This window comes from Nyctereutes procyonoides, unplaced genomic scaffold, assembly GCF_905146905.1.
Source record: "Nyctereutes procyonoides isolate TBG_1078 unplaced genomic scaffold, NYPRO_anot_genome, whole genome shotgun sequence".
Lineage (NCBI taxonomy): Eukaryota > Metazoa > Chordata > Mammalia > Carnivora > Canidae > Nyctereutes > Nyctereutes procyonoides.
In genome coordinates this window covers 62,687,888-62,711,993 of record NW_026575126.1, presented here as the reverse complement: position 1 = coordinate 62,711,993, position 24,106 = coordinate 62,687,888, and the positions used below count along the sequence as shown (strand labels likewise).

The 24,106-nt window shown below is 61.8% G+C and overlaps 2 protein-coding genes across 2 annotated transcripts; both read left to right on the top strand.

The window, feature by feature from the left end:
- Positions 1-7,104: 7,104 nt before the first annotated feature.
- On the top strand, positions 7,105-8,931 carry PSMG3 (proteasome assembly chaperone 3). The gene is made up of 3 exons (XM_055340450.1): positions 7,105-7,477; positions 7,717-7,962; positions 8,444-8,931. Exons 2-3 carry the CDS (start codon positions 7,747-7,749, stop codon positions 8,594-8,596), a joined length of 369 nt encoding a protein of 122 aa, XP_055196425.1. The 5' UTR covers positions 7,105-7,477; positions 7,717-7,746; the 3' UTR covers positions 8,597-8,931.
- A 3,646-nt stretch (positions 8,932-12,577) lies between these two features.
- Positions 12,578-23,809, top strand: TMEM184A (transmembrane protein 184A). Its single transcript, XM_055340875.1, has 9 exons — positions 12,578-12,734; positions 17,420-17,665; positions 19,879-20,044; positions 20,298-20,388; positions 20,498-20,573; positions 20,653-20,744; positions 21,540-21,709; positions 22,158-22,355; positions 23,034-23,809. The coding sequence occupies exons 2-9, from the start codon at positions 17,420-17,422 to the stop codon at positions 23,267-23,269; spliced, it is 1,275 nt and encodes a 424-aa protein (XP_055196850.1). The 5' UTR covers positions 12,578-12,734; the 3' UTR covers positions 23,270-23,809.
- Positions 23,810-24,106: the final 297 nt, after the last annotated feature.

The window sequence follows — 24,106 nt, the reverse complement described above, 5'->3', positions numbered from 1 at the left end:
TAAGGGAAGCAGGGGCCCCTTTTCCCCATGGGGAATGTGGGGAGTAAGGACTGCTGGACACCTGGACACCTGGTCCCTCCATCCACAGGGCGCTGCAGGCTGGAGTATTCTATGGCCTCTGCTTCCCCCCAGAGGTGTTTGCTGGTAACACAGGCTCTCCCGGCCCAGCTCTCCTGCCACCCGGTTCCCTGCCAAGACCCCAGCCTTCATTCACCCCGGGGGCTGTGGCTGCGTCCTCGAAGTGCAAAGCTCCCCATCCACAATGGTCATAGGTGTGCTGCCTTCCCTGTGTTCTTCCCTGGTTATAAGAATAAAATACACTGGCTGTAAAAATACAATGCAGACTTGTGTGAGCACAGAAACCGGAAGTGCCACTGGAGCTGCACCTGCTGCCACCCCAACTAACATCCATGGCACAGTGCCACAGACTCTGTGCACCCCCCGAATCCCCCCACCACGTCCTCCCTCACGGCTGCATTCCTAGAGAGTCTTCCTCCTCCTCGGTGGCCGTGGGGACATTCCCAAGCTGACCTCACTGTGCCTGGACCCATGGCCACCGGTTCATCCTCTGTCTTATCTCTACATCTGAGAGCCCTCACGCCAGCTCCCTGGGTGACCGAAAGACCTTTCTCTCCTGGAAGGATGGATGGACAGATGGACAGACGGACAGGTGACTGCAGCACCTCTCAGCTCTGAGCAGGGCCGGCTGCGGGTGGAAGTGGGGTGCACGAGGCCTCCAAGCTCTCCAGATGGAATCTGCTCTGGGTCAGAGGTGGGGTTTCCCATCAGTTCTGTCAGTGGCACTGTCTGTTTACTCCAATTCTGCATTCACTCTTCTTGGCCACCTGGCCAATGTGCCCATTTTACAGATGGAGGTTTGCAGAACGAGGCCCAGGGAGGAGAAGGAGTTGTCCAAGGTCACAAGTGAGCCTGCCCAGGGAGTGTCGGGTTCCCTCAGCCCCATCCTCCCCGCTCCCACGGCCACCCCAGCCCCTTGACCTACCACTTTGTAAGCCAGCTAGAATTCAGTCCAGTTCAACCAGCACATTTTGAGTCACTGGCTTTCCCCTCCTCGAGAGAAACAAAGCAGGAGCAGGGACGAGCCTCCATGCAGACTGGCAGCGTTGCCACGGGTTCGGCCCTCGCAGCGGGACCGCTTCCTCACCAGGGGAAATCACTACTTAAAATATTGAAAGAAAGGCTTCCAGAAATTGTACAGGGATTAGGTTCCATTTATTAAGGAACTAAACAAATATGTGGGTGCAAGGCAGCTGTCCGTAATTCTAACGAGCACAGAAATCCTCGCTCTGGGAAGGAGACGTTATAACCTCCGAGCCTGACCGAGTCCGGCAGAAATCAAAGCGGCGTATTAGACTCCTGGTTCTGTGCGGGGGAGGAACTGAATCCAAAGTCAAGGGCTTTTCTTTGTGTTTACTATGTGGCGTTAAGTGAAAACACTCCCACTGACCTAAAACTCCGAAGCTCGGGACCCAGTTAAGCCGTGCAGCCCTGGCCCGCCTCAGCTGAGCTGAGGCTACACCCAATGGGGAATACCACCAGCCTCTGTGGGAAAGTGATGAATTTACTTCTCACCCCGTGCTGCAGGCCTTCCAGAAACGATCTTTAAATGCTCCCCAGGAAGAGGATTTATTCCCTTTCCAGATGAACTACTCCCTGGATCCTTATAAACTGGACTCAGTTTTAATGGTATTCATTAATTTCCCTTGGGAAAAATTTGAATTTCACATAGACCTGGGGTTTTGTTTTTGTAATAAAATATATGCGATTTTCAATTGGCTGCCTTTAATCTTTTTTTCTCCAAAAACCTCAGCGGCTTATGTGTCTTACATCCTGCCCCCCTTCTCCCTCCGCTTGGATAATCCTGGTTTGGAAAAAATTAATTGTTCATTGTTTTTCTAGATAACCGGGTGCTGCGAAAGGTAATTTCTGTCTTATGGAGAACCCTAATTAGAATCACTTCTAATTTCATGCTGCTATTTGTTCAAGGGTGTCTGTGACCATCGTGCGTGGGGACACTGTGCCGCCGCACAGGTAGCAGTACCAGCGTGCCATCAGGCCACCAGACTGAGTTCCTCCCAACTGGGGCACAAAAGGGCAAGGAAGGCCCCCGGGGCAGAGCATCCCCAGCTTCAGCTGCAGGGCTGCTGCACAGAGAAAGATCTGCAGACGGCTGCAAAAATGGCCATGCCTGTTGTGCCTGTCCTCACTGCCCCTGACGCTTCTGCTTCTCGTGCCTACAAATGTCATAACGGGGCACCGGCAGCTTCCATACCACCATAGCCTTTCTCCAGGGACAGGATTGTGGAATTATGACCTCAAGGCCTTGGCGTCATTGAGGCCTGCTTGGATACCTCCAGACCCGTCTCAGGCGGGGGTGGGGAATGGGGCGGGGGTGGGAATGATGACATTAGGGGCCAGGTAGATGGGTTAACATTGCTACCCCTCGACATCAGCTCCCCCAAACACCAGCAGTGCAGAGATCTTGGAGTCACTGATCACACGAGGTCCCTTCTGTTTGGTACCATCAGGGGATCCCAGTGACCTGTGACAGGAAGGCAGCCTTGTCGTACACCTACCTGTATGTGGCAGGCCCTGAACCAGGCCCTTTGGCAGCGTGACCTCATTTAATCTTCCCAGTTACTGAGTAATCAAGAACTTGTCTGTTGGTGGAACGCCTGGGTGGCTCAGTGGTTAAACATCTGCCTTTGGCTCAGGGCATGACCCTGGAGACCCAGGATCGAGTCCTGCATCGGGCTTCCTGCATGGAGCCTGCTTCTCCCTCTGCCTGTGTCTCTGCCTTTCTATGTGTGTCTCTCATGAATTAAAAAAAAAAAAAACTGGTCCGTCGGGAAGGAATAGAGCCCCAGTGTTCGTGCATGAATCTCGTCAAAACGACGTGGAGCAGAAGGAGCCAGTCATGGAGAGCCACATGGTGTAGGAGTCCCTGTTGCTGGCAATGTCCAAATGGGCAAATCTGTGGAAAGACAGGTGGGACATGCTGGGTGTTTCCTCATTTCCATTATGATTTCGTCTTTGACACACGTATATCACTGGCCAGTGCTTGCTAACTTTCAAGTGCAGGGGCAGCTGCCTTTACATGAACTAGTTTTCAAGTAGTAATTGGTTTGAGGACAGGCAGGCGACCAGGCTGGTCTAGGGAGATCATCCTGGACTTTCCCCAGGGGATCCTGGGAAGCAAAGTGATGGACCCAGCAGCTGGTGATTTTACGGGAAGGCAGGACAGCGATCTCAGAGGCGAGAGATGGAGAAGACTCGCCAGAGTGTCCAGGACTTCTCAGCTGTCCAGTGAGCCCATCTGTTCTCCTTCGAGGCAAAGGATGGTTTCACACAGTGTGTGTCACCAATGCCTAGAAGAACCCTAAGGAGGCGGACACACCTCCTGTCATCCAGTCCTAAGTATCTCACTGTCTAAATAGGACAAAATTGCTTATCTGATGCCGTGTCTCAGGCCCTCATCGCAAATGTGATCTCCAGCTCTCTGTGTACCTGGGTCCTCTTAGGAGACTGGCCGGGACATGTGAGAGGGACAAGTGTTTCTACAAATAACACAGCTCCACCTATTACAACATCTCACCGAAACCTGGAGAGAATGCTGTGTCTCTGAGATCCTCACCCAGGCAGACCCTAGGGCAGCAGCTCGAAGAGCCTCCTGAGAGGCCTGGAGCTTGCAGGCTGGCCACGGAGGTCAGGGGCCTCTGAGTCGCCAAGATGGACTGGCGTTCAGGCCGTTCCTCATCTGGCATAGGACAGCAGGACTTTACTCACCTGAGGATGGTGGTTAATGATAAAGGTAATCAATAATATGTAAATGTAGGAGTAAGTTATGGAAATACATAAAGTCATGTAGCTAACTTCATAAAACTCCGGGGAGTCGGGGTGCATGGACCCCCACTCACTCCTGGGAGGTCGGCACAAGCGTACTCTATTTTTAAGAGAAGCTGAGGCCAACAGGGAAAGCTTCCCAACAGCACAATTAGTAAGGGCCATGGAGGTAGATTCTGGAGCCTGACGTCCTACTGCTTCCACTTCTAGGTCCCCAGTGCTGACGTTTCCGATACCTGGGTGCTGGCAGCATGAGCTTGCAGAGGGCAGTAGAATCATCTGGACACCAAAGGTTTCCCTGAGGCATCAACCGTTTAGGAAATCGGGCTCCCCTTAAATGCCCCTCCTTCTCCCCCACTCTCTCTCACACACACGCAGGACCGTGGAAGTCCTGGCCCCGTGCCATGAGGCTGTGGGTGTACGGCGCAAATCAATCGCAAAGTGAGTTGTAAATCTCATGAAAGGTCCAAGATTTCGGAAAGCCTGTGAAGGTTGTTAATTCTGAGGGGTGTTCTGGTGGCCGAAGCTGTCGGCAAGCTTGGGGAGGGCCCGGCGGGGCCAGACACGCAGGCAACAGGCAGACTGGTGAGAGGATGACGAGGACAGACGTGCCTATCAAAGGATCACCATCAATCTGGGAAAACTGATGGTGCCCTTGCATGGAGTGGCAAACCCGCCCTCCTGGTTACAGAGCTGGGAAAACCACAGTGGTGCGATTCGTTGAAAAAATTATGGCCCTGCCAAATCAACGTTTGATTCTTTGTTGGTTCTCCAAATTAACGTACAAGGGTATTCACAACCCCCAGTTCGCTGAATGTAGAGCAAATTCAAGAGATTTATGATCACTTTGCGCTGGAGAACAGTCAACAGTAGGCAATGAGCATGGCACCCTCCCCATATGACCACTTGGGTGGCAGGAAGCTCCTCCCTGGACTTCCCACCTCCCTTCATACGCAGTCTCTGCCCAAGATCTAGACCGAAAGACAGCCAACGGACAAGCGCTTACAGATTTGCTTAACAGTGTCACCCACATGTCAGCCACGTCACTTCCACATCCTTTATAAAAAGGAGAACTTTATTTCAGAGTTGAGGTATTTTTAGGGGTGTGTGTGTCAAATTTGTATCTATTTGTCTAGGTGGAGAGAATGCATGGGTAGGTGAATAGCAGTGAATGAACCTTTGGAAGGTTTCCCATCTCAAAGCAAGGCACTGGCAATTCGCTTTTGGGTGGATGTGGGTGGAGGTGGGTTTAAATTTAGACCCAACAAAAACGCTCTCCTCGGAAAGTGATACCCTTCTTTCTTCTGGAGTATCAAAACCATGAACGTCATCATTTTTCTCTCTGTGAAGTCCACTGCAAGAAAGGTCAAAAACAGGTTTCCTTTTGATTTTTATTTCTGTTTTGATGTTCTGTATACATGCCTTTTATTTTAAGCCTCCAGAAATCATTTTGGAGGGTGCATGCTTCATGAGACTTGACGCGGACTAAGGAATCATTAGATCACGAGAAAATGGAGCAAAGATTGGCGAGGCCAAGGCTTCCTAAGGGGCTCAGTGGGGCGGGCAGACCAGGCAAGGGGCAGGCAATGCGCCCTGCAGGGGCTGAGGCAAGGTCTCCAGTGCGGGGTTCTCAAGGCTGTGACTCCCCTAAGGAGGCATCTGCAGGCTCAGACTACTGCAGGATCAGCGCAGGCTCCCCCACCTCGCCAGCAACACTTCCAGCTTGGAGAGGATGAGCCGTTGGAGGGGCTCTCAGGTCCCAGGAGGGAGCAGAAGTCATCCTGCTGCAGGGGCCATGCTGGTCACCACCCCCACCGCACCCCCCGGCCTGTACCCAGGGACCTGGGTGCCAGAGCCCGAAGCCCAGTAATCAAGGGCGAGCATCTGAAGCCCACGTCCAGCCCTCACCAGCCTGACGACCTCGGGCAAGCTCTCAAGAGCCCGAGCAGCCAGCACGGGGTGGGGGTGGGAGGGGGTAAGGATGCTGCTACCCCGCGGGGCTCAGACTGCAGGAGCCACTGCGCACAGCACTTCGCTGGCACCCACCAAGGGCCTGATAGTCTGATGGATTCCTGGAGAGCTGGGGACCCCGGGATAGTGGGACCCAGGGCTCAACCCCGCAGATCGCCCCCCAAGGGCTGGGGACCCGGGCGGGGGGCCGAGGGCTCGCCCCGCAGATCGCCCCCCAAGGGCTGGGGACCCGGGCGGGGGGCCGAGGGCTCGCCCCGCAGATCGCCCCCCAAGGGCTGGGGACCCGGGCGGGGGGCCGAGGGCTCAACCCCGCAGATCGGCCCCCAAGGGCTGGGGACCCGGGCGGGGGGCCGAGGGCTCGCCCCGCAGATCGCCCCCCAAGGGCTGGGGACCCGGGCGGGGGGCCGAGGGCTCAACCCCGCAGATCGCCCCCCAAGGGCTGGGGACCCGGGTGGGGGGCCGAGGGCTCGCCCCGCAGATCGCCCCCCAAGGGCTGGGGACCCGGGCGGGGGGCCGAGGGCTCGCCCCGCAGATCGCCCCCCAAGGGCTGGGGACCCGGGCGGGGGGCCGAGGGCTCAACCCCGCAGATCGGCCCCCAAGGGCTGGGGACCCGGGCGGGGGGCCGAGGGCTCGCCCCGCAGATCGCCCCCCAAGGGCTGGGGACCCGGGCGGGGGGCCGAGGGCTCGCCCCGCAGATCGCCCCCCAAGGGCTGGGGACCCGGGCGGGGGGCCGAGGGCTCGCCCCGCAGATCGCCCCCCAAGGGCTGGGGACCCGGGCGGGGGGCCGAGGGCTCGCCCCGCAGATCGCCCCCCAAGGGCTGGGGACCCGGGCGGGGGGCCGAGGGCTCAGCCCCGCAGATCGGCCCCCAAGGGCTGGGGACCCGGGCGGGGGGCCGAGGGCTCAACCCCGCAGATCGGCCCCCAAGGGCTGGGGACCCGGGCGGGGGGCCGAGGGCTCGCCCCGCAGATCGGCCCCCAAGGGCTGGGGACCCGGGCGGGGGGCCGAGGGCTCGCCCCGCAGATCGCCCCCCAAGGGCTGGGGACCCGGGCGGGGGGCCGAGGGCTCAACCCCGCAGATCGCCCCCCAAGGGCTGGGGACCCGGGCGGGGGGCCGAGGGCTCAACCCCGCAGATCGCCCCCCAAGGGCTGGGGACCCGGGCGGGGGGCCGAGGGCTCGCCGCGAGCCCGCCCCGCCCCTGCCCTGCCCCGTCCCAGCCCCGCCCCCCCCGCGGGCCTCGGCCCCGCCCCCCCCCCCCCCGCCCCGGCGGGTCAGCAGGTCGCCCCGCGGCCCCGCTCCGGGGTGCTCCCTCCGGCCGCACCGGGCCCCGTGGCCCGCTGTCCGGCGGCGACAGCGGCACGGCGGGGAGGGACCCCACAGCCAGGGAAGCAGGGCTCCCGCCAGGACCGCCGAGAACACCCCGGGGAGCAGCCGGAGACCGAGGCCGAGGCCGCGGCCCGGAGCTGGAGGCTGCAGCCCTTGGCCCGGAACACCCGACCCTCCCGGGAGCGCGGAACCCCGCCGCTGAGGGCCCAGGAGGCCCTGCCGGGACCGGAAGCCAACAGCCGCACTTCCGGCGGGGGAGGGGTGCAGGGCGGAGGCGGGCCCGCGTCGCCCAAAGGCGTCACTTCCGGGCGCGGCGCGGTGAGCGCGGGCGGCATGGCGGGTGGGAGCGGGACCCGGAGCGGCCGCGGGAGCGGGGGCAGGGGGGCGGGAGCCCGGGACGCGGGGACCGGGACCCCGCACGCCGACCCCAGCCGCCGGCAGCGGCTCCCGAGGTGCCCGCCGAAGCCTGGGCGTGCGGACGCTTCCGTTCAGTGCCGGCGGGGCCGACCCGGGGCACGTCCGACGCGGTCTGATCGACTCCTTTTCTCTTCTCCTAGCCGTAACAGTGCGGTTGAGGAGACCCGGCCATGGAAGGCAGGCCCCTGCTGACATCCAAGCAGAGGACGGAGGTGGTGTGCGGGGTCCCCACGCAGGTGGTGTGCACCGCCTTCAGCAGCCACATCCTGGTGGTGGTGACCCAGTTCGGGAAGATGGGCACCCTGGTCTCCCTGGAACCCAGCGCCGTTGCCAGTGACGTCGGGAAGCCCGTGCTCACCACCAGAGTGCTTCTGGGGCAGGATGAGGTAGAGTGGGTGGAAGCCCCCCCCCCCCCCCCCCCCCCCCCGCCACGCAGCCACCTCAGCAGCAGTGGGGGCACCGTTTCCCAGCCCAGCAGGTTTTGTCCAGCAGGCAGGTGGGCGGATGGATTTTGTAGGGTTTGACCCTCGTGGGGGTAGCTTGGAGCCCGAGCTCTGAATAGATGGCCCATGGGATGTGATGGACCCCCGCCCAGCCTCCGCAGATCCTTCTGGGTTGCAGACAGCCAGGAGACACCCAGGATCAGGACGCAGCAGGAAGGCTAGTGTAACAGCGCCTGCTCAGCGTGTCGTTCAGGATTCGAGCTCCGGAGTGCCGTTGAACTCTGAACCGCTGTTGCCTTGAACTTACAGGGAGGGGTAGGTGGTTATTAGGGTGCAGGAAGGCAGTCGGGGAATCCTCCACGAAGGCGCTAAGGAAAACCGGATTTGTCTCCGTTAAAGTGGTTTCTCTCCTTCCCTTCTCCAGCCTCTCACGCACGTCTTTGCGAAAAACCTGGTGACCTTCGTGTCTCAGGAAGCTGGAAACAGAGCGGTCCTGCTGGCCCTGGCCATGAAGGACAGGAACGCAGAGGGGCTGAAGGCTGTGAAGGAGGTGATCCAGGCGTGCCAGGTCTGGTGACCCCAGAGCCAGCAGCCGCGGAGACTGGACGCCCTGTCCACTTGGAGACCGTCTGTGGCTCAGGCAGGAGGAGGAGCTGTCTGGCTCTAGCCCTAGAAGCCAGCGGAGATGCACACATCTCAGGGGCGCTGACTTATCCACGGATGGAGGAGAGCTGCGGAGAGTGCCTGCCGGGGTGGTGGTGGTTCTTACCAGGGTCCAGATCCTTGCATGTATTTGAGAATTGAAAGATGAGTCCTCAGGTGTGAATCCCGGCACTCCATGAGCAGTGTCCGTTGTTGGAGGAAATGTTTGATGTTAAGAATAAACACCTGTCCCCGAATACTTCACCTTCCCTCCTAACAGTGCTGAGAAGCTTCTGTCCCACGGTGTGGGTTCCGTTGGGTGCACCGTAGGTGGGAGAAAGCCTTACACGGTTCACACACTCTGCACACGCCTCTCGCTCCTCCTCTGACATCCCTGGGCGTGTTTGGGTTGCCAGACAGCCGTTAACTTCCACTCTGAACACATTTCTTACCATCTTGCTGCTTGACAGTTCCTGTGAGGCACGTCTACCCCAAGGCAGCCTGTGCCTGCTCAGGCCTCTGGCAGACAACCGTTGGGAACCCGCCCCGGGCACATCTTCATCTCCGTGTAGCCACAGTGGAGCATCACCAGCCACACCAGAAACTGGGAGGTTAAGTGTGCTATCGAGTCCACCCCACAGAAGATCAGAGACAATGCGGGCATGGGGTCTGGGAAGCAGGGACCAGCTGGGGTCCCTGTGCTCTGAGAGTAGCCGTCCCTGGGAATAGAGATTATTTTTTCTTTTTTTTTTTTTTTTTTGAGATTTGTATAAAGGGGTGCCTGGCCAGCTCAGTGGAGCATGCGATTCTTGGTTTGGGACTTGTGAGTTCAGGCCCCACAGTGGGCACAGAGAGGACTTAAAAAATAAAATCTTAAAAAAAAAAAACTATCTGTGTGAAGAAATACCTTGGGTGGCGTCCATGTCCTCATGAGATCAGGAGGAGATTTTATTCAGTTTCCCTTAGAACCGACGGCTTCTGAGACAGGTTCTTGACTAGAAACTGCTCTCCAGCTGGCAACGAAAATAATTCAAGCCGCTGGTCCAGTTTGGAGGTGGGTGTGAGTTTGCTGAAGGTAGGACAGAGGGGAACTCTTCAAGGGCTCATTCCTTCAGATACTGCCTGTGCAGGGTCACTGTCAGCCCTGTCCCACCCAAGCCACAGACTGGCTGATGGTGACCAGGTAGTTGTACTTGGGAATCCTGACAGACTTCCTGGAGGAGGTGCCAACACAGGAGAGAGGAAGGCACCTTGTGCTGCCACCACTGCTGCTGCAGGGAGCTTGAGTGACCAGGCTGCCCCTGCTGGACCTGCATGCTTTGGAGATGCCAAGGGAAACTGAGGCCCATCCCCCAGAGGCACAGGACTCCTTTGTGGCCAGCTTTGCCGCACCATCCCAGCCAGTGGTTCCCATCCACCGCCTGACCCCTCGGGCAGACATTCTCAGCCTGGCTGGTCCCACCCCACCTGCATTCACCCTGGCGTTCCTCCAGTAAAGTCCTGCACCCTGAGCGCCACTTGATGGACCTCTCGGGGACCAGGACCAGCACAAGTTCCAAGGACACCAGAGCCGACCAAGGAAGTGAAGGGAGAACCGCACCCACGAGGACCCCCAGGGATTGGGCTGTCAGGACGGGTGGGGAGTAAGGTCAGGGCTGGAATGGAGACCGCTGGGAGGCAGGCCAGCGAGACCTCGGCGGGAGGGGAGGAGCCGCCTGCTGGAGAAGCAGCGCCCCCACACCGGAGGCAGAGGCGCGGTATCCTCAGATTAATACTTGAGAGCAGTACTTACTCAACGCTTGTCATCTAAAGATTAGATGTTTGTGCCATGGGATTACCACTTCTCCCATTTAACAAGCAGGGGACCTGAGGCACGGGCAGGGTCCCCGTCTGAGTCCGGGTTCAGATTTGCAGCCTTTGCTGTTGTGGGACGAGCACACCTGCCTATCACGGTGACCAGGCTCCGCGGACAGCCCGGTTCGTACACATGCTAGCAGTCCTCACTCAGGCGGAGGAGATCGCTCCGCTGGTCATCCATGTGTGCCAGAGGGGGATACCGAGGCAGCGTCACGCAGCCGCCCCCGGCACGGGGGGGCTGGGACCTGAGCTGGCCACAGGGCCCCTCACTGCCGCCCACTCATGGCCTGACTGCACGAAGGTGCAACACTCCCACCCCTTGTGGCCACCCTGCAGAAGAGGCAGGTGGGCAGTGAAGGACCCCGGCTCCGTGGGGCTCGGAGAACCGGGGCAGTGGCTGCCCGACCCACAGCGGCCTGCCGGGCGGGGGGGTGCAGAACTGGCGTGGACGGGGAACAGGGTCCCGGGCGCCTTCTCCGCAGCTGCCAGGAGCCGTCTGCTGGCTGGTAGGAATCACGGCCCGACGTCCATGCTCCTGTCACCTACGCCAGGGCCTGGTACTGTCCTGCCTTACACATCCAGGCGGCGGTGGGCGGAGAGGCGCTCCACGCCCCGGCGGGGATTCAGGAAGACCGGTCGTGAGGCCGCAGGTCCCACAGGCGGGTGGGCCCCTCAAGAGGCGGCTACCCCTTTACACGGACCGGCGCTTACCCAACAACCGAACTGTGATCACGCCTTCCAGTGATTCGCAGCCAGTGAAAGCAGGGGACAGGGGCTATCAGCCCGCAGCCTGGACTGCTGGAGGGGCTGCTCCGTCAAGGCCTCACCGTCTGACCACGGTGCCACCTGCCCTGCACGGTTCTCCACCCAGCTGCAAGCCAAGGGCCCCGGGGCCCCCTCCCTCGCACGCCCTCCCTTTCCCTCAGTGGCTGTGGGGACAGGGCTCAGAGCCGAGGGCGAGCCCGAGAAGCCAGGGAGGGCGGCTGCTCTGGGCAATGCCCGAGCAGCTCAGTGGGGCTTTGACAGAGCCCCCAGTCCTCTCAAACCGGGTACAATGAACTGGACGAAGACAGCTGCACACAGGACCAGCGGAGCACAGGCGCCTTAGCACCTTGGAGTGAAACGCAATCAGGACTCGGGACGTGGACGAGGGACTAGGATGCCCAATGGAAGAGCTGGCGACTGACCGTCTTCTCAGAGGCTGCGCATCTCTGGAGGAGGCTGCTCAGGGCCAGGACCCCATCTCTGGGGAAGGCAGGCAGGCCTGGAGGGGGAGGACCCTGCAGCCCACCCCCCACGCCTGGGCCACTCCAGGCAGGGAGGAATGTGGGGGAGAGATACTGGGAGAAATGAGGCGGGGGGAGTCTGAGAAACAGATATCCAGAAGCAGCGGCCCTCACGCAGGCTGTCACCGGCCCGCACCTGCACTCACCAAGCTCCATTTCCTACCTTCCTTCAACCCACACACCACCCAGGAGTATGAGGACCCCTGAACCCACTTCACAGACAGGAATACCAAGGCTCAGGGCCCTGCAGGGGGAGCCAGCGGGATTCAGGCCACAGCACCCCCCACCCCTGTGCCGGCCAGGGGCCCAAACCCTGCAGCCCCATTAACAGTGGGAGGGGGCCATCGTCAAAGCCTGTGGAGCTACTTGTCCTGAGACCCCTTCTGGCTCCCTGATGCGGGGCAGCCGAGGGATGAAGGCAGCAGAGGGACATGTGAGCCACTTCTGAAGGGACAGTGCACTCCACATGTCTCAGACATGGCGTCACCCCATCTACCCCTCACTGCACCTTGGAAGGTGGGCCTCCGATCTCGTCCACACGGACTGGAGAGCTGTGGCCCCCAAAGCCACACCTGGCCAGTGACCCAGACAAGAGCCACAGCGGATGTCAGTCTCTGAGGCCCACTCATACCCGCCGCCGGACAGTGGGTGGGAGGGACAGCTGGTCCCAGAATCTGTGGCAGAGGGTGTGGCCTGGGCGGCACCCAGGCTGGCAGAGCCGGCCTGGCAAGGTGGGCGGGTGGCAGGGAGGCGTTTTCTGGGTACCGGGGAAGGACAGCACTTCCCCAGGAGCAGCAGTACCTTGGACGGACCCAGGCTGCTGTGAGGAAGAGCACTGGAGGTCGGGAGGCCGCCCACCCCCGGGCCTGGAGCCCTGCCACACGGCTGCCCAAGGGGCCTGACCAGACGGCTGAGGGAGCCACCGGGGAGGTGAGCCGCGGGCATGCATGTGTGTGTGCATCTGTGCACACCCATGGGTGGACTGTGCTGTCCAGGCCAAGGTCCCATTCACTCCAGTGGGGTGGGGGCTCCTGGAGAAAAAAGCCCCCACCATGAAATTCTGAGAGTCCCAGCCTCTCTGCCCTACCCCCCTCCACCCAAGGGGACAGGGCCCTGCTGGTAACCACAAAGGTCTCAGGCCAGCCTGGCCAGTCCAGGACCAGGCCGGCACCCCTGCCCCAGCTCTGCAAGGAAGAGTGACCCCCCCCCGGTACACACCCAGGACTGGTGGCTGGCTCCGGGGCAACAGGCAGGTACAGGCAGGCCCCAGGTACACACAGCTTCTCTCTGGGGACTGAGGCAGCAGGCCTAGGGGAGGGACAGGGCACAGGGGACAGTGCAGAAAGGGCAGGAGAGCCCCAGGAGCAAGGGAGGAAGGTTCCCGAGATCCCACGTGGGGGTCCCCCAGGGCTGAGTGGCCTCGAGGCCCAGAGAAGCCCACGGACGGTGACTGGCTGCTAGACTGTGACCTGGCTGGGAGGCCCAGCAGAGCTGTCCTGGGCTACAGTGGCCCATGGCCATCTTTAGGAGAAACAGGTGGCAGGGAGACGGGTGCTGACCAGCTGTATACGGGGCTCCAATGGCGGCGGAAACAGGAAGGTCACAGTGAAGGGCGTGTCAGAGTCCCAACCCAGTGTGTCTGACCCAGGGCCCTACCTCCCTGCCTGCCCTCCACGCAAGGGATCCCAGAAGTAGAGCTGGGGGGGACCCACAGTCCCCCATGGGCCCAGAGGGGAGAAGTGGTTCAGGGCACCCAGGCTGGCAGGTCCCTTCCACAGCCCTGTGACGCCACTGCAGCCCCCTACTTCTCCCAGGTCCCATCAGAGTGGCTTAAAGGCCTGAGCACCCAGGAGCCTCGCTGACGGTGGCCCGGGTCCAGTCACCCCCAGGCCCTAGGCCACGGTGGCTATTGATTGAGTCCAGGGCCATTCCAGGGGCCTTAACAAGCTCAAAGGCAAACCCTGTGTGCCACTCCCTGGGCACCAGCAGGGGGGACCCCTAGGGAGAGCCAGAGGACCTTGGTGGGGCTGACCCATGAGATCATGGTGTCCTGATGCTCCCTGCAACCCTGTGTCTGACTGCCCAGGGAGCACCAGACAGGGCTGGCGGCAGGGAAGGAGCCACAGGCCTTCAGAGATGTCCTCAGATGGCAGGCCAGCTGAGAAGGGGGACTGGCATGGCAGGACAGGTCTGGAAGGAGGTCCAGGGCCAGCAATGAGGCCAGGAGCCACAGGCATTGGGTCATGGTGGTGAAAGGCAGGCATGGGAATGAGGACAAGGGTCTGACAATGGCCAGCAATGTCTCGGCCACCCACCGCCCAGCCAGGACCTGCCCGGGTCTAGTCACCTGGTCACTATAAACAGGGGTCAGAGGCCCCAGCTGCCCAGATCTGGGCAGGCAGGTCTGTCCTGTGACAGGCTTGGTCAGCATCCAGCCCCAGGCAGGGAAATCAGGCCGGGCCAGCCCGGTCACCTCTCCTGAGTGTGCATGGGCCATGACACCGCTGCCGGGGTGGGGCCGATGGCCACACAGGCAGCTCTCTCGGCCCTCCTTGTCCCCGCGCTGAACCCCCCAGCATGCTGTTTGTGGTGCTCGGCCCAGCTCCTGACCCCTCCCTGTCTCCCCATGCCTCCCCAATCTGGGCTCCTGCTGCTCTCTGCCAGGTACCCAGGTGGCCTGCGGTCTTGCTCCAGGGTCAGGGCCCTGGGAGGACCATGTGGCTGGGAGCCTTTCCCTGAGCTCAGGGCAAGGCAAGGGGGGTGTCCTGGGCCCCCAGTGATGGCAGGGACCTGCCTGCTGTACCCCATAGAATGGCAGGAGAACTCCAGACTCATCTGTGCAGACGAGAAAGCAGAGGCCACGGGCAGAGCAAGGCATTGAGGACTGAGATTGTCTCTGGTGCGACAGACCAGGACCCAGAGAAGGAGGTGGGGCGAGGGCAGGAGGCCCCCATTTTGTAGAGAACCAGGCCTCTAACATGCACACATGGCCTGGTGCTGACTGGAAGCTCCCCGAGCAAAGCTGTGTCCTGTGCAAAAGATCCTGGAGTGGGGAGGCTTCAAGGATTCCTGGAGGCCTTCCTGGAAGTAACAGCTGAACAAGACTCCAGGGTAGGGCAGCTGCGGGAACAACCCAGCGGGGACCCTGGACCTGCCCCCCCGCATCACAGCAGGGGTGGCCCTGGGTGGAAGGAGCTCCCCTTGCCACTGGCAGAGCTGCAGGGCGAGGAGGCCACCGGGCCTGCCCCTGGTGTACAACCTGCCTTGTCAGAGAACACGGCCCTTCCCCACAGTGTTTCCACCTTTGAGGAAAGGGTAGAGCTTGGGAAATCCCTCCGTCTAGGTCTAGGCCCCAGGCCTCGCGCCTCCCCAAAGCCAGGGCCCCTCAGCACACTCCCAAAGGCCTGTCCCCGCTGACTCCAGCTAGGGAAGTCCCTCCAACATCTAACCATAGTGCTTCCTGCTGCATGTTCAGACATCCTGGCATCAGCCTGGGAAGGACCTGGGCCTGCTTTCTCTACCTGTGGAGGTGGTGGGCTCCCTGGGCCCTGCCAGCCCTGTCCATGTCCCCATAGCTGAGTCTTTGCCCTCCGGGTCCTCAAGCCGTTGTCACCATGGGCAGTAATGGGTTCTACCTCCACAATCGCCCATAACAATAACAACAATGTGCACCACCAGCAACACTGCTCTGCACACGCTGGTCGGTGGGCCTGCAGGTCACTGGTACCAAGGGCAGGTGGCAGGCTCAGGGCACACACGGGCAAAACTGCCTTTGGCTGCACAAGTTAGAGCCCAGCCCTGCCACCCCTGCCAGAGCGAGTGAGAGCCACGGCCAGAGGGCAGGCCACACAGAGGCTGCCCACGCCCTGTGCACGGGGGACAGGCTGGGCCCGGCACAAGGGGGGATTTAAAGGAGACATCTAAGCCGGCAGGACAAGGAAACAGCTGGGAGAAAAGGCATGGGAGGTCCCAGCAGCGCTCAGAGGAGGCCTGCTGGGGGCTCTCGGGGGCAGGGGGTGGACGGTGTGGGTGGAGGGGTAGGAGTGGGGCTGCGTGTCCAGGGCTGGGCCTGCAGCCTCCCACACTCCTGGGGACATTCCCCCTCTCTGAGCAAAAGGGGATCCATCACTCCAACAGTTGGCCCAGGGCTACAGGAAGTATTAGGTGCCACAAAGGACACAGACGTGTGGTCCCATCAAGGGCACAGAGCAGACACTCCGTCCTGGGGCCCACGGTGGCGGCATGTATGCATTTGTGTCCAGAGCGTGGCCCCACCCCGACACCCCCCTCCAGAGATGGAGCCAGGACAGCCTCTTCCCTGAGGGGCCTGTGGCATCAGGCTGAACCAGGGGCAAGATGAGTCAGGCCCCCTTGCGGAGCCTGGTGACCAGCCTGTCCTCTGCCCCCGACCCCGTAATCCCAGCAAGGTTTCCAATGCACCTCTTGGGGACTGGTTGAGAATTTCACAACATAAATTCACCCAATTCTAAGCAAACATCAGCCCAGCCCACCGAGACCCCACCTGCCCACTTGGGGCTTGGGAAGAAGCCACCTGGCCGTCTGGCGCAGGCAGGTGAGGGCACCTGGCAGCCAGCAGGTACCTGGGAGCCACCTGCTGCTGAGCAAAGATAGAATGTCAGCCTCCGGGAGGGGACAAGCCTCTGCTCCTCCCCTTCCTCCCGGCCCCTCCCTGCAGGTGGCAGCACAGGTGGGCCACCGGGGCTGAGGTGGTGGCCGCCCCTCCCCAAGCCTGGTACAGCCTCCAGATAGTGGCCCTGCCCCACCCCCCCACCCCCCCGTGGGGCTGCCACTGGGGCCACGTGGCCACGCAAATGACCTGCCAGGCTTCCCTGGAGGCCCGGCCTCCCAGGGCTGGGCCGGCGCTTCCTGCCTGAGAGGTAGGCACTGGGTCCTAGCTGTGGGCTGGAGGGAAGGGGAGAGGCTGGGTAGGCCTCCAGTGTGGGACGGGGGAGGTGCCCGGTGCCCCAGCTGGCTGGCAAGCAGCTGAAAAGAACCAACATCTGGGGTAGTGAGCGGCTTGGGGAGGTGGAGGGCCCTGCAGCAGAACTGGGCACCCACACAGTTGGGCAGGTCCCAGGGGGTGGGAAGGGGGGCTGCGCTGCATCCCCCCATCAGCCTCGGTAGGCAGTGCCAGTTGGGCCCTCGCTCCAACTCCACCCAGAGCAGGCAGGGCACCAGGGGCTTCCCCACTTTCCCAGGCATCTCTGGCCCCTCAAATGTGGGTTCTCCGCAAGCCTGAGCAGCAGAGGCGGGGACCACCCTACGTCAGAGTCTGGTAGCTGATTCTGCGCCCAAGTGGCCGAGCCCTGGGGAAAGAGGGCACCCCAGGCCCTGTCCTTGGAGCTGAGTTCCTGTGCTCGGAGCTTCCCAAGGCCACCCGGAGTCAGGGGAGTGGGCAAGACGGTCAGACTCGAAGTCCGCACAAGGGACGGTGAGGCATGCCCAGGGCAGCCCTGGCCTGCTGGTGGCCTAGGGGAGGAGCCCCTCCCTCCCCGCCCCCACTCCCTCCTCCCCTGCTGGCCCTGGGGCTGCTTCCAGCTGCCAGGGTGCACCTTTGCCCTCACTCCTCCCCATGTCCTCCCTCACCTCTGCAGATGACTAATGTCTCAGGGCTCCTGGGAACAGCCGGCGGCCCTCTGGTGTCAGCAACCTGGCCACAGCCCAGCCCCCTGCCGGCCATGCCCACCGTGCCTGCCATGCCCTCCGTGCCCACTGGGCCTCAGATGGACCGCATGGGGAACAGCTCCCAGGGCGCCTCCCGGCTCTTCCTCACCACCGCGTTGGCCCGCGGCATCTCAGGGGTCTTCGTGTGGACTGCCCTGTTGCTCACCTGCCACCAGGTAAGCCCTCCCTTCTGCACTTCTCTTTGTGCCCTGCTCTCTGTGGGACATGGCCCTGGCTGGCTCTGCTGGGATCTGGGACCGCAGGCCATGGCTGTGGGGCAGCCATCAGAGGCCTGGATGGATGATGCCAGGGCACAGGGGCAAGAGAGGAGGCTTTCTCCAGAACACGGCCTGTGGGAGTCAGGCCTGAGGATGGCAGTTCTCTGCCAGGGACAGAGCTTGGCTGGGAGCCCCAGAGGGGCTGGCCCCCCAGATCTAGGGAAGGAGAGGAGAGAAGCGACATGCTCAGCCCTGAGCCCCACAAGCCCCCGGCCCCACGGGGTGACAATTAGGCAGATGGACCCACCCCTCAGAGGGGGAATGGCCAGGCCCAGGGAAGGAAGAGCCAGGGTATGGGCAGCAGAACTGACACCCAGAGGGGCCCAGGACAACATGCTGGCCATGGGAGGTGAGTGTGAGGCGCAGGCCAGGGACAGGACTGTCTGGGCACAGGGCGCTCAGGACACAGAACAGGGACCTTGAATGTCAGTGCAGCACACCCCAGAGGGTGTGGGGAGCGAGGGACGGCTGTGGGGGGAGCTGAGAGCAGAGCTGGCCTTTGGGATGGTTCAGCTGGTGCTGAGGGGAGGGCGGCGTGAGCCTGGGGAAGGGGGCTGGCAGGCAGGGAGGGCTGTGTGGCCTCACACAACCACAATGTAAGGTAGACACAAGTGTGTGAGGGGGGCCAGGGAAGTACAACACGGCTGAGAGCAGCAAGGGCCATCAGGGAGGGCTGTCTGGAGGAGGCAGTGTTTGCACAGAGTCTTACCAAGCTGCTCTTGGGCCTCTGGACAGGTCCACTGAACAGGTGTATGGTGCATGCGCATTCCTGTGGCAGCCACACCTACTCCCTGGTGACGGGATGGGTGTTAGGTCTGGGGTAGGCTGCGATTTATGGGGCAAGGACCCACAGGGGCAGGCCCCCAAAGTCCTGAGTCGGGGTCTCGGACTCCCCTCTGTGTGGCCCCAATTTCTGCTGTTGTGGCAACTGTGCGTGTGTGTGTGTCTGTCTGTGACTCCTGGGGTCCATCCCCCAGATGGGGCCGCAGCTCCTACCCCCGCCCCCACTGCCAGGCCCTCCGGGACATAAGGGCAACTAGACTCTGCCCTCTCCGAGCCCAGAAGGACTCAACCTCTCGCTTTAGAGACGGGAAGGCAAGGCCGGAGAGGACGGCGAGGGCCTGCCAAGGCCACCCAGCCAGGCAGTGCCAGCCCCAGGAGAGAATCCATGTCTCCCAGTGGCTGGTCATGCCAGGCCCCTCCCACTGCACCATCGGGGAGTGAGGGACAGATAAGGAGCCTGTTCTGGGCGCCAAACTGCCCCCGCCACTCCCTGCACTGCGCCCTACAAGCTGGGCGCATGCGGGGCTTCCACACACAGCCTGCCCTCCCACGACCCTCTCTCCACCTGCGCTTAAAGGCGCCTCCTCCAGGAAGCCCTCCAGAGGTGCTGTGAGACCACAGCCGGGTGCTGTGTGCCCGGCTCCCCAGTGACTCTTCCTCTTCTAGACCCTCTCCCTGCTTCTCCATGTCCTCGCAGAAGACATGAAAATCAAGAAAGTGTTCTAGACAAACTGTAATCAGCTGTGTTTTCCTACCGTCCGGGGATAAGACAGTGATGTCTTTCTTTTCCTCTTTACCGTGTTTCCAACACGCGTGGGGTCATCTCATGTTTACATGTCACATTACTTCAGAGCGGGTCCCCAAGTGCACATCTTGGGACGCTCCCGTGCGGGGTGGCTCTGCCGTGACCAGCCCGGCCCCACTGCCACGCACGGGTTGCTGTGATGGGCATCCTCATACCCAAACCCTTTCTTTCTGAATGTACCTGCTCCGTGGGGAAAATCCCAGGAGGGGTCGAGGGTATCAGCTGTTTGGATGCTCCCCCCCCAACACTGAGATGCCAAACTGCCTTCCAGAGCGGCCGTGCCCCCTCGGGGGCCATGGATGCCCCTCACCCCCACCCCCACCCCCAGGAAGATTCTCTCGGAATGAATGAACACATACATGAGTGAGCGAGCATTCCCGCTGCAGAGTATGTGCTACGAACAGGCCTGCCGCACCCTGGGAAGTTCACACTGCCTCCCACACTGCCCTGCCCGCTGGCCTGCACAACGGGGGCTGTATGCGGCCTGCCGCCCCCCAAGCCTGCCCTTGCTCTGCCCGCCCAGATTTACCTGCACCTGCGGTCCTACACGGTCCCCAACGAGCAGCGCTACATCATCCGCCTACTCTTCATCGTGCCCATCTATGCCTTTGACTCCTGGCTCAGCCTCCTCCTCCTGGGGGGCCACCAGCACTACATCTACTTCGACTCGGTGCGTGACTGCTATGAAGGTGAGCACCCCCAGCAAGATCGAGGAAGGCCGCTTGTCAGCTCAGGAACTCCACCCTCCAGGGCCGAGTCCAGCTTGGTCGGAATGGGGGTGGGGACACCATGGCCACAGTGACCGCCAACAGCCAGGGGTCACCAGGGATGGTGGGTGGTCGCGAAGCTGAGGGGAGGGTCCTGCTGTGTGAGGGTCCTTGGTGTGGGCATCCTCGGGGAGCCGAGGCTCACTGCTGCGCATCCCGGCCCTCTGCTCTGCAGCCTTTGTCATCTACAGCTTCCTGAGCCTCTGCTTCCAGTACCTGGGGGGTGAGAGCGCCATCATGGCTGAGATTCGGGGAAAGCCCATCCGGTAAGCATCTCGCCCCAGAGCCCACAGGGGCCCCTCCACACCCCAGGCATCAGGGCCGGTCTGGAGACATGTCCTCCCGGGCCCTGCTTAAGGGACTTTCACACCCCAGGTCCAGCTGCTTCTATGGCACCTGCTGCCTCCAGGGCATGTCCTACTCCATCGGCTTCCTGCGCTTTTGCAAGCAGGTCAGTAAGGGTCTTGCCTGCCCCTGCCCTGCCCCTCGCAGCCACCCCCTGACCACCCCTGGCTTCCCCCTCACCCCAGGCCACACTGCAGTTCTGCATCGTGAAGCCCATCATGGCCTTGATCACCATTGTCCTGCAGGCATTTGGCAAATACCACGATGGAGATTTCAAGTAAGTCCAGGGTGCTGTGCTAGCTGGGGGGTGGGCACTGGGCCTGGCAGAGAGGAGAGGCAGCGGGCTGAGTCCTCAGAGGTGCCAAACAGGCCTCCCCTCCTCTTGGGAGACTGCCAGGGTGAGGCTGCAGCAAACAGACCCAGAAGAGCTGGCCCGTGTCTGTGGGTTGTGGGGCTGCACACTCTAGGTCCAGGGGCTCCCTCCCCCAGCCACCACCCTGCAGCCAGCCCACCTGGGGGAGAGTGAGGGGGACGAGGGCACTCAGGCCCAGGGAGCCATTGGGCACAGGGAGGTGGGCAGCGCCTCCCTGGCACTCTGGGAGGGAGCCCTGCACCGGGTCCGCAGGAATACATGGCGTGTGCGGGCACACACATGCTCACAGGTGTGCATTCTCGCTCACACAAGCACACGCCCACAAGTAGGCACACGCAGGCTTTCATGCACGCGTACACACAGACACCCGCTCGCAAGCTCATGCAAGCACAACACTCCCGTGTACGTGTGAACATGCCCACAGGTCTCACGCACATCACCCACACGCTCACACATGGGCGCACACCACTCCTGTGTCTACATGCAGAGGTCATCCCTTCAGGCTGTGCGTGGGTGGACAGGGAAGGGGGCGGGGGGTTTCATCAGGAGAAGGGCTACATCCTTACAGCCGTGTTGGGACTCCCCACAAGGGCTCCGTGCGGGAAGGGTTCAGGTGCACGTCCCTGTTGGTACCCAGGCTGGGGCAGTGGGGAGGGCGGGGGGCATGCCCTGAACCCCCGGCACCTGCTCTGGCCCCAGCATCCACAGCGGCTACCTCTACGTCACCCTCATCTACAACGTCTCCGTCAGCCTGGCCCTCTACGCCCTGTTCCTCTTCTACTTCGCCACCAGGGAGCTCCTGCAGCCCTTTGAACCCGTCCTCAAATTCCTCACCATCAAGGCCGTCATCTTCCTCTCCTTCTGGCAGGGTGGGTGGGTTGTTGGGGCAGAGACTAGAGTCCATCCCACGTCCATCCCCAGGCCCTGTGTGACCTCAGGCCTGGCCTCAGTTTCCCTGGTGGAGCACAGGTCGGAACCCCCACTCCCTTGGCCAGACACCACAAAGCCCCTGGAGCGGGGGAAATGGCGAGTCCCCTTCCAGCAGGTCTGGGTGGTCGTGGGTGGAGTACACAGGCAGAAGCCCCCAGGGCCAGGCTGGGAGCGCTTCCAGACCCCACCCTGCAGGGGAGGGGTGGACCTAAGCTCTGGGATCAGGGAGGTCAGGGCAGACACATGGGGAGCTCCCAGGTGCCCACAGTGTGGGGACCCTGGCTTTGGAGGCACCTACTCTGCTGAACCTCATCCTCCCTGGCGGACCCCCACCGGCTCACAAGACCTGTGCAGGGCAGGTGCCTGAGCAGCTGTCACCATCCCCAGGGATGCTGCTGGCCATCCTGGAAAAGTGTGGGGTCATCCCTGAGGTCCAGGTCATCGATGGGAGCAAGGTGGGGGCTGGCACAGTGGCAGCTGGCTACCAAAATTTCATCATCTGCATCGAGATGCTGTTTGCCTCCATTGCCCTGCGCTATGCCTTCACCTGCCAGGTGTATGCAGAGAAGAAAGAGAACTCACCAGGTGTGCCTGCTGGGCCCTGTGGGGGGTGGGGGCATGTGGAGTGTGCGGCGATATCACAGCCAGGGGCCTGGGAGTGTGAAGCCAGCCCTGTCTTCCTTGGGGCACCCTCAGCACTATCTGCCATCCCATATATGGGCCCAGGGGATGGCAACCTCATGGACACCGGAGGACCCAACCCTGGACAGGGCCCACACTTGCATCTGGCCCAGGCTCTGAGCTCTGAGTGAGAGGGGCCAGACTGGATGTCTGGGCCCCACAGCCCCTGTTGGGATGGGGGGGGTGCTTCCCGAGCCTGGGGTACCCTGCCCACCACACCCAGGGGCCCCGGGCATCCCTAGTGAATGACCCATTTGGGTGGTGATGGCCTGCACCTGCTCTGGCAGCCTGGGTTACCCCAAGCATGAAGGGCTCACTCCGAGCTGGAGATAAGACCAGAGCTGGCCAAGGCGGTCTCTCCCTGTAGGCCCCAGGAGTCTGGGCTGGGATAGCCCCAGCGGGAGGAGCAGGCTGGGATTCTGAAGCCCTGAGGGCTGGAAGTCACCCCCTGCTGGCTGAGCCCAGGGCCTGGGCAGCCTGGAGGCGGGTGGGAGCAGGGCCGTATCCCCCGGGGCTGGGGTCCGAAGGGAAATGGACAGGTCCAGGACACCCCGACCCCACACTCGTGTTGTCTGCCCCCAGCCCCCGAGGCACCCATGCACAGCATCTCCAGTGGCCTCAAGGAGACCATGAGCCCACAGGACATCGTGCAGGACGCCGTGCACAACTTCTCCCCCGCCTACCAGCACTACACCCAGCAGGCCACACATGAGGCCCCAAGCCCCGGCACCCACCCCAGCGTGGCAGGAGGCTCTGGTGCCATCAGAAAGAGTCGGAACGTGGAAAAGCGGATGCTGATCCCCTCGGAGGAACTGTAGAAGGGCCACGAATCACCAGCCACCTGGTTGTGACCACCTGCCCAGGCCTCTGGGAAAGCACAGGGCTCCTCACCCACCAGCCCTCTTGCCAAAGCCCCTCCTGGGAGTCTCCTGCCAGGCCTGTGGAGCCACCTCCCAGTCTGCCTCCCACCGGCAGGCCCTTGGCCCCAGGAGGGGACACCTGAGCTTATCTGATGAGCCTGGGACCCTCGGGGCTCCCCTGGCCATCAGCTCAGGGGGCTGCTGTGAGACGGGCACCAGCAGGCTCACTGCATGGATGGAATCCAGGCCGGGCCCCTGCAGGGCAGGACGGTGTTGGGAGAGCGTGGCACTGCAGGCCCCATAGGCAGCGGGGCCAGAGAGCTCAGCTGGGTCCTGCCGGGCTGCCGCATTACCCCCTCCGGCGGTGGAGATTCTCAGAAAGCCCCCACCTCGAGGTGCCACCTGCACAGAACCTTTGCCCCGGGCAGCTCACGGAGCTTGTGGGGCTTCTAGGTGAATCACACTTATTTATACATAAACACCTGGGTTTTCTAGTGACTCCAGTGGTCTCTGTTCCTGCAGGGTCAGTGCCGGGAGGAAGGGACTGCAGCGGAGCTGTCAGATGAGCCCCACTGTGCTAAGTCTGGTGTTGGGGGAAGGGTCTGGGTCCTCGCTTGAAGCAGAGGGAGCACAGAGCTCACAGGTAGACCTGCCCTGTGCTCCCAGGAGACCCAGAGCACTCCCCTTCCTTTTGGAGCTCAGCTGTCCTCATAAAATGAGTCCCTGGCCAGGTTCGACCACAGTGGGTCCATGGAGGACCCGGACACAAGCCCAGAGAGCGCACAGCATGCAGAC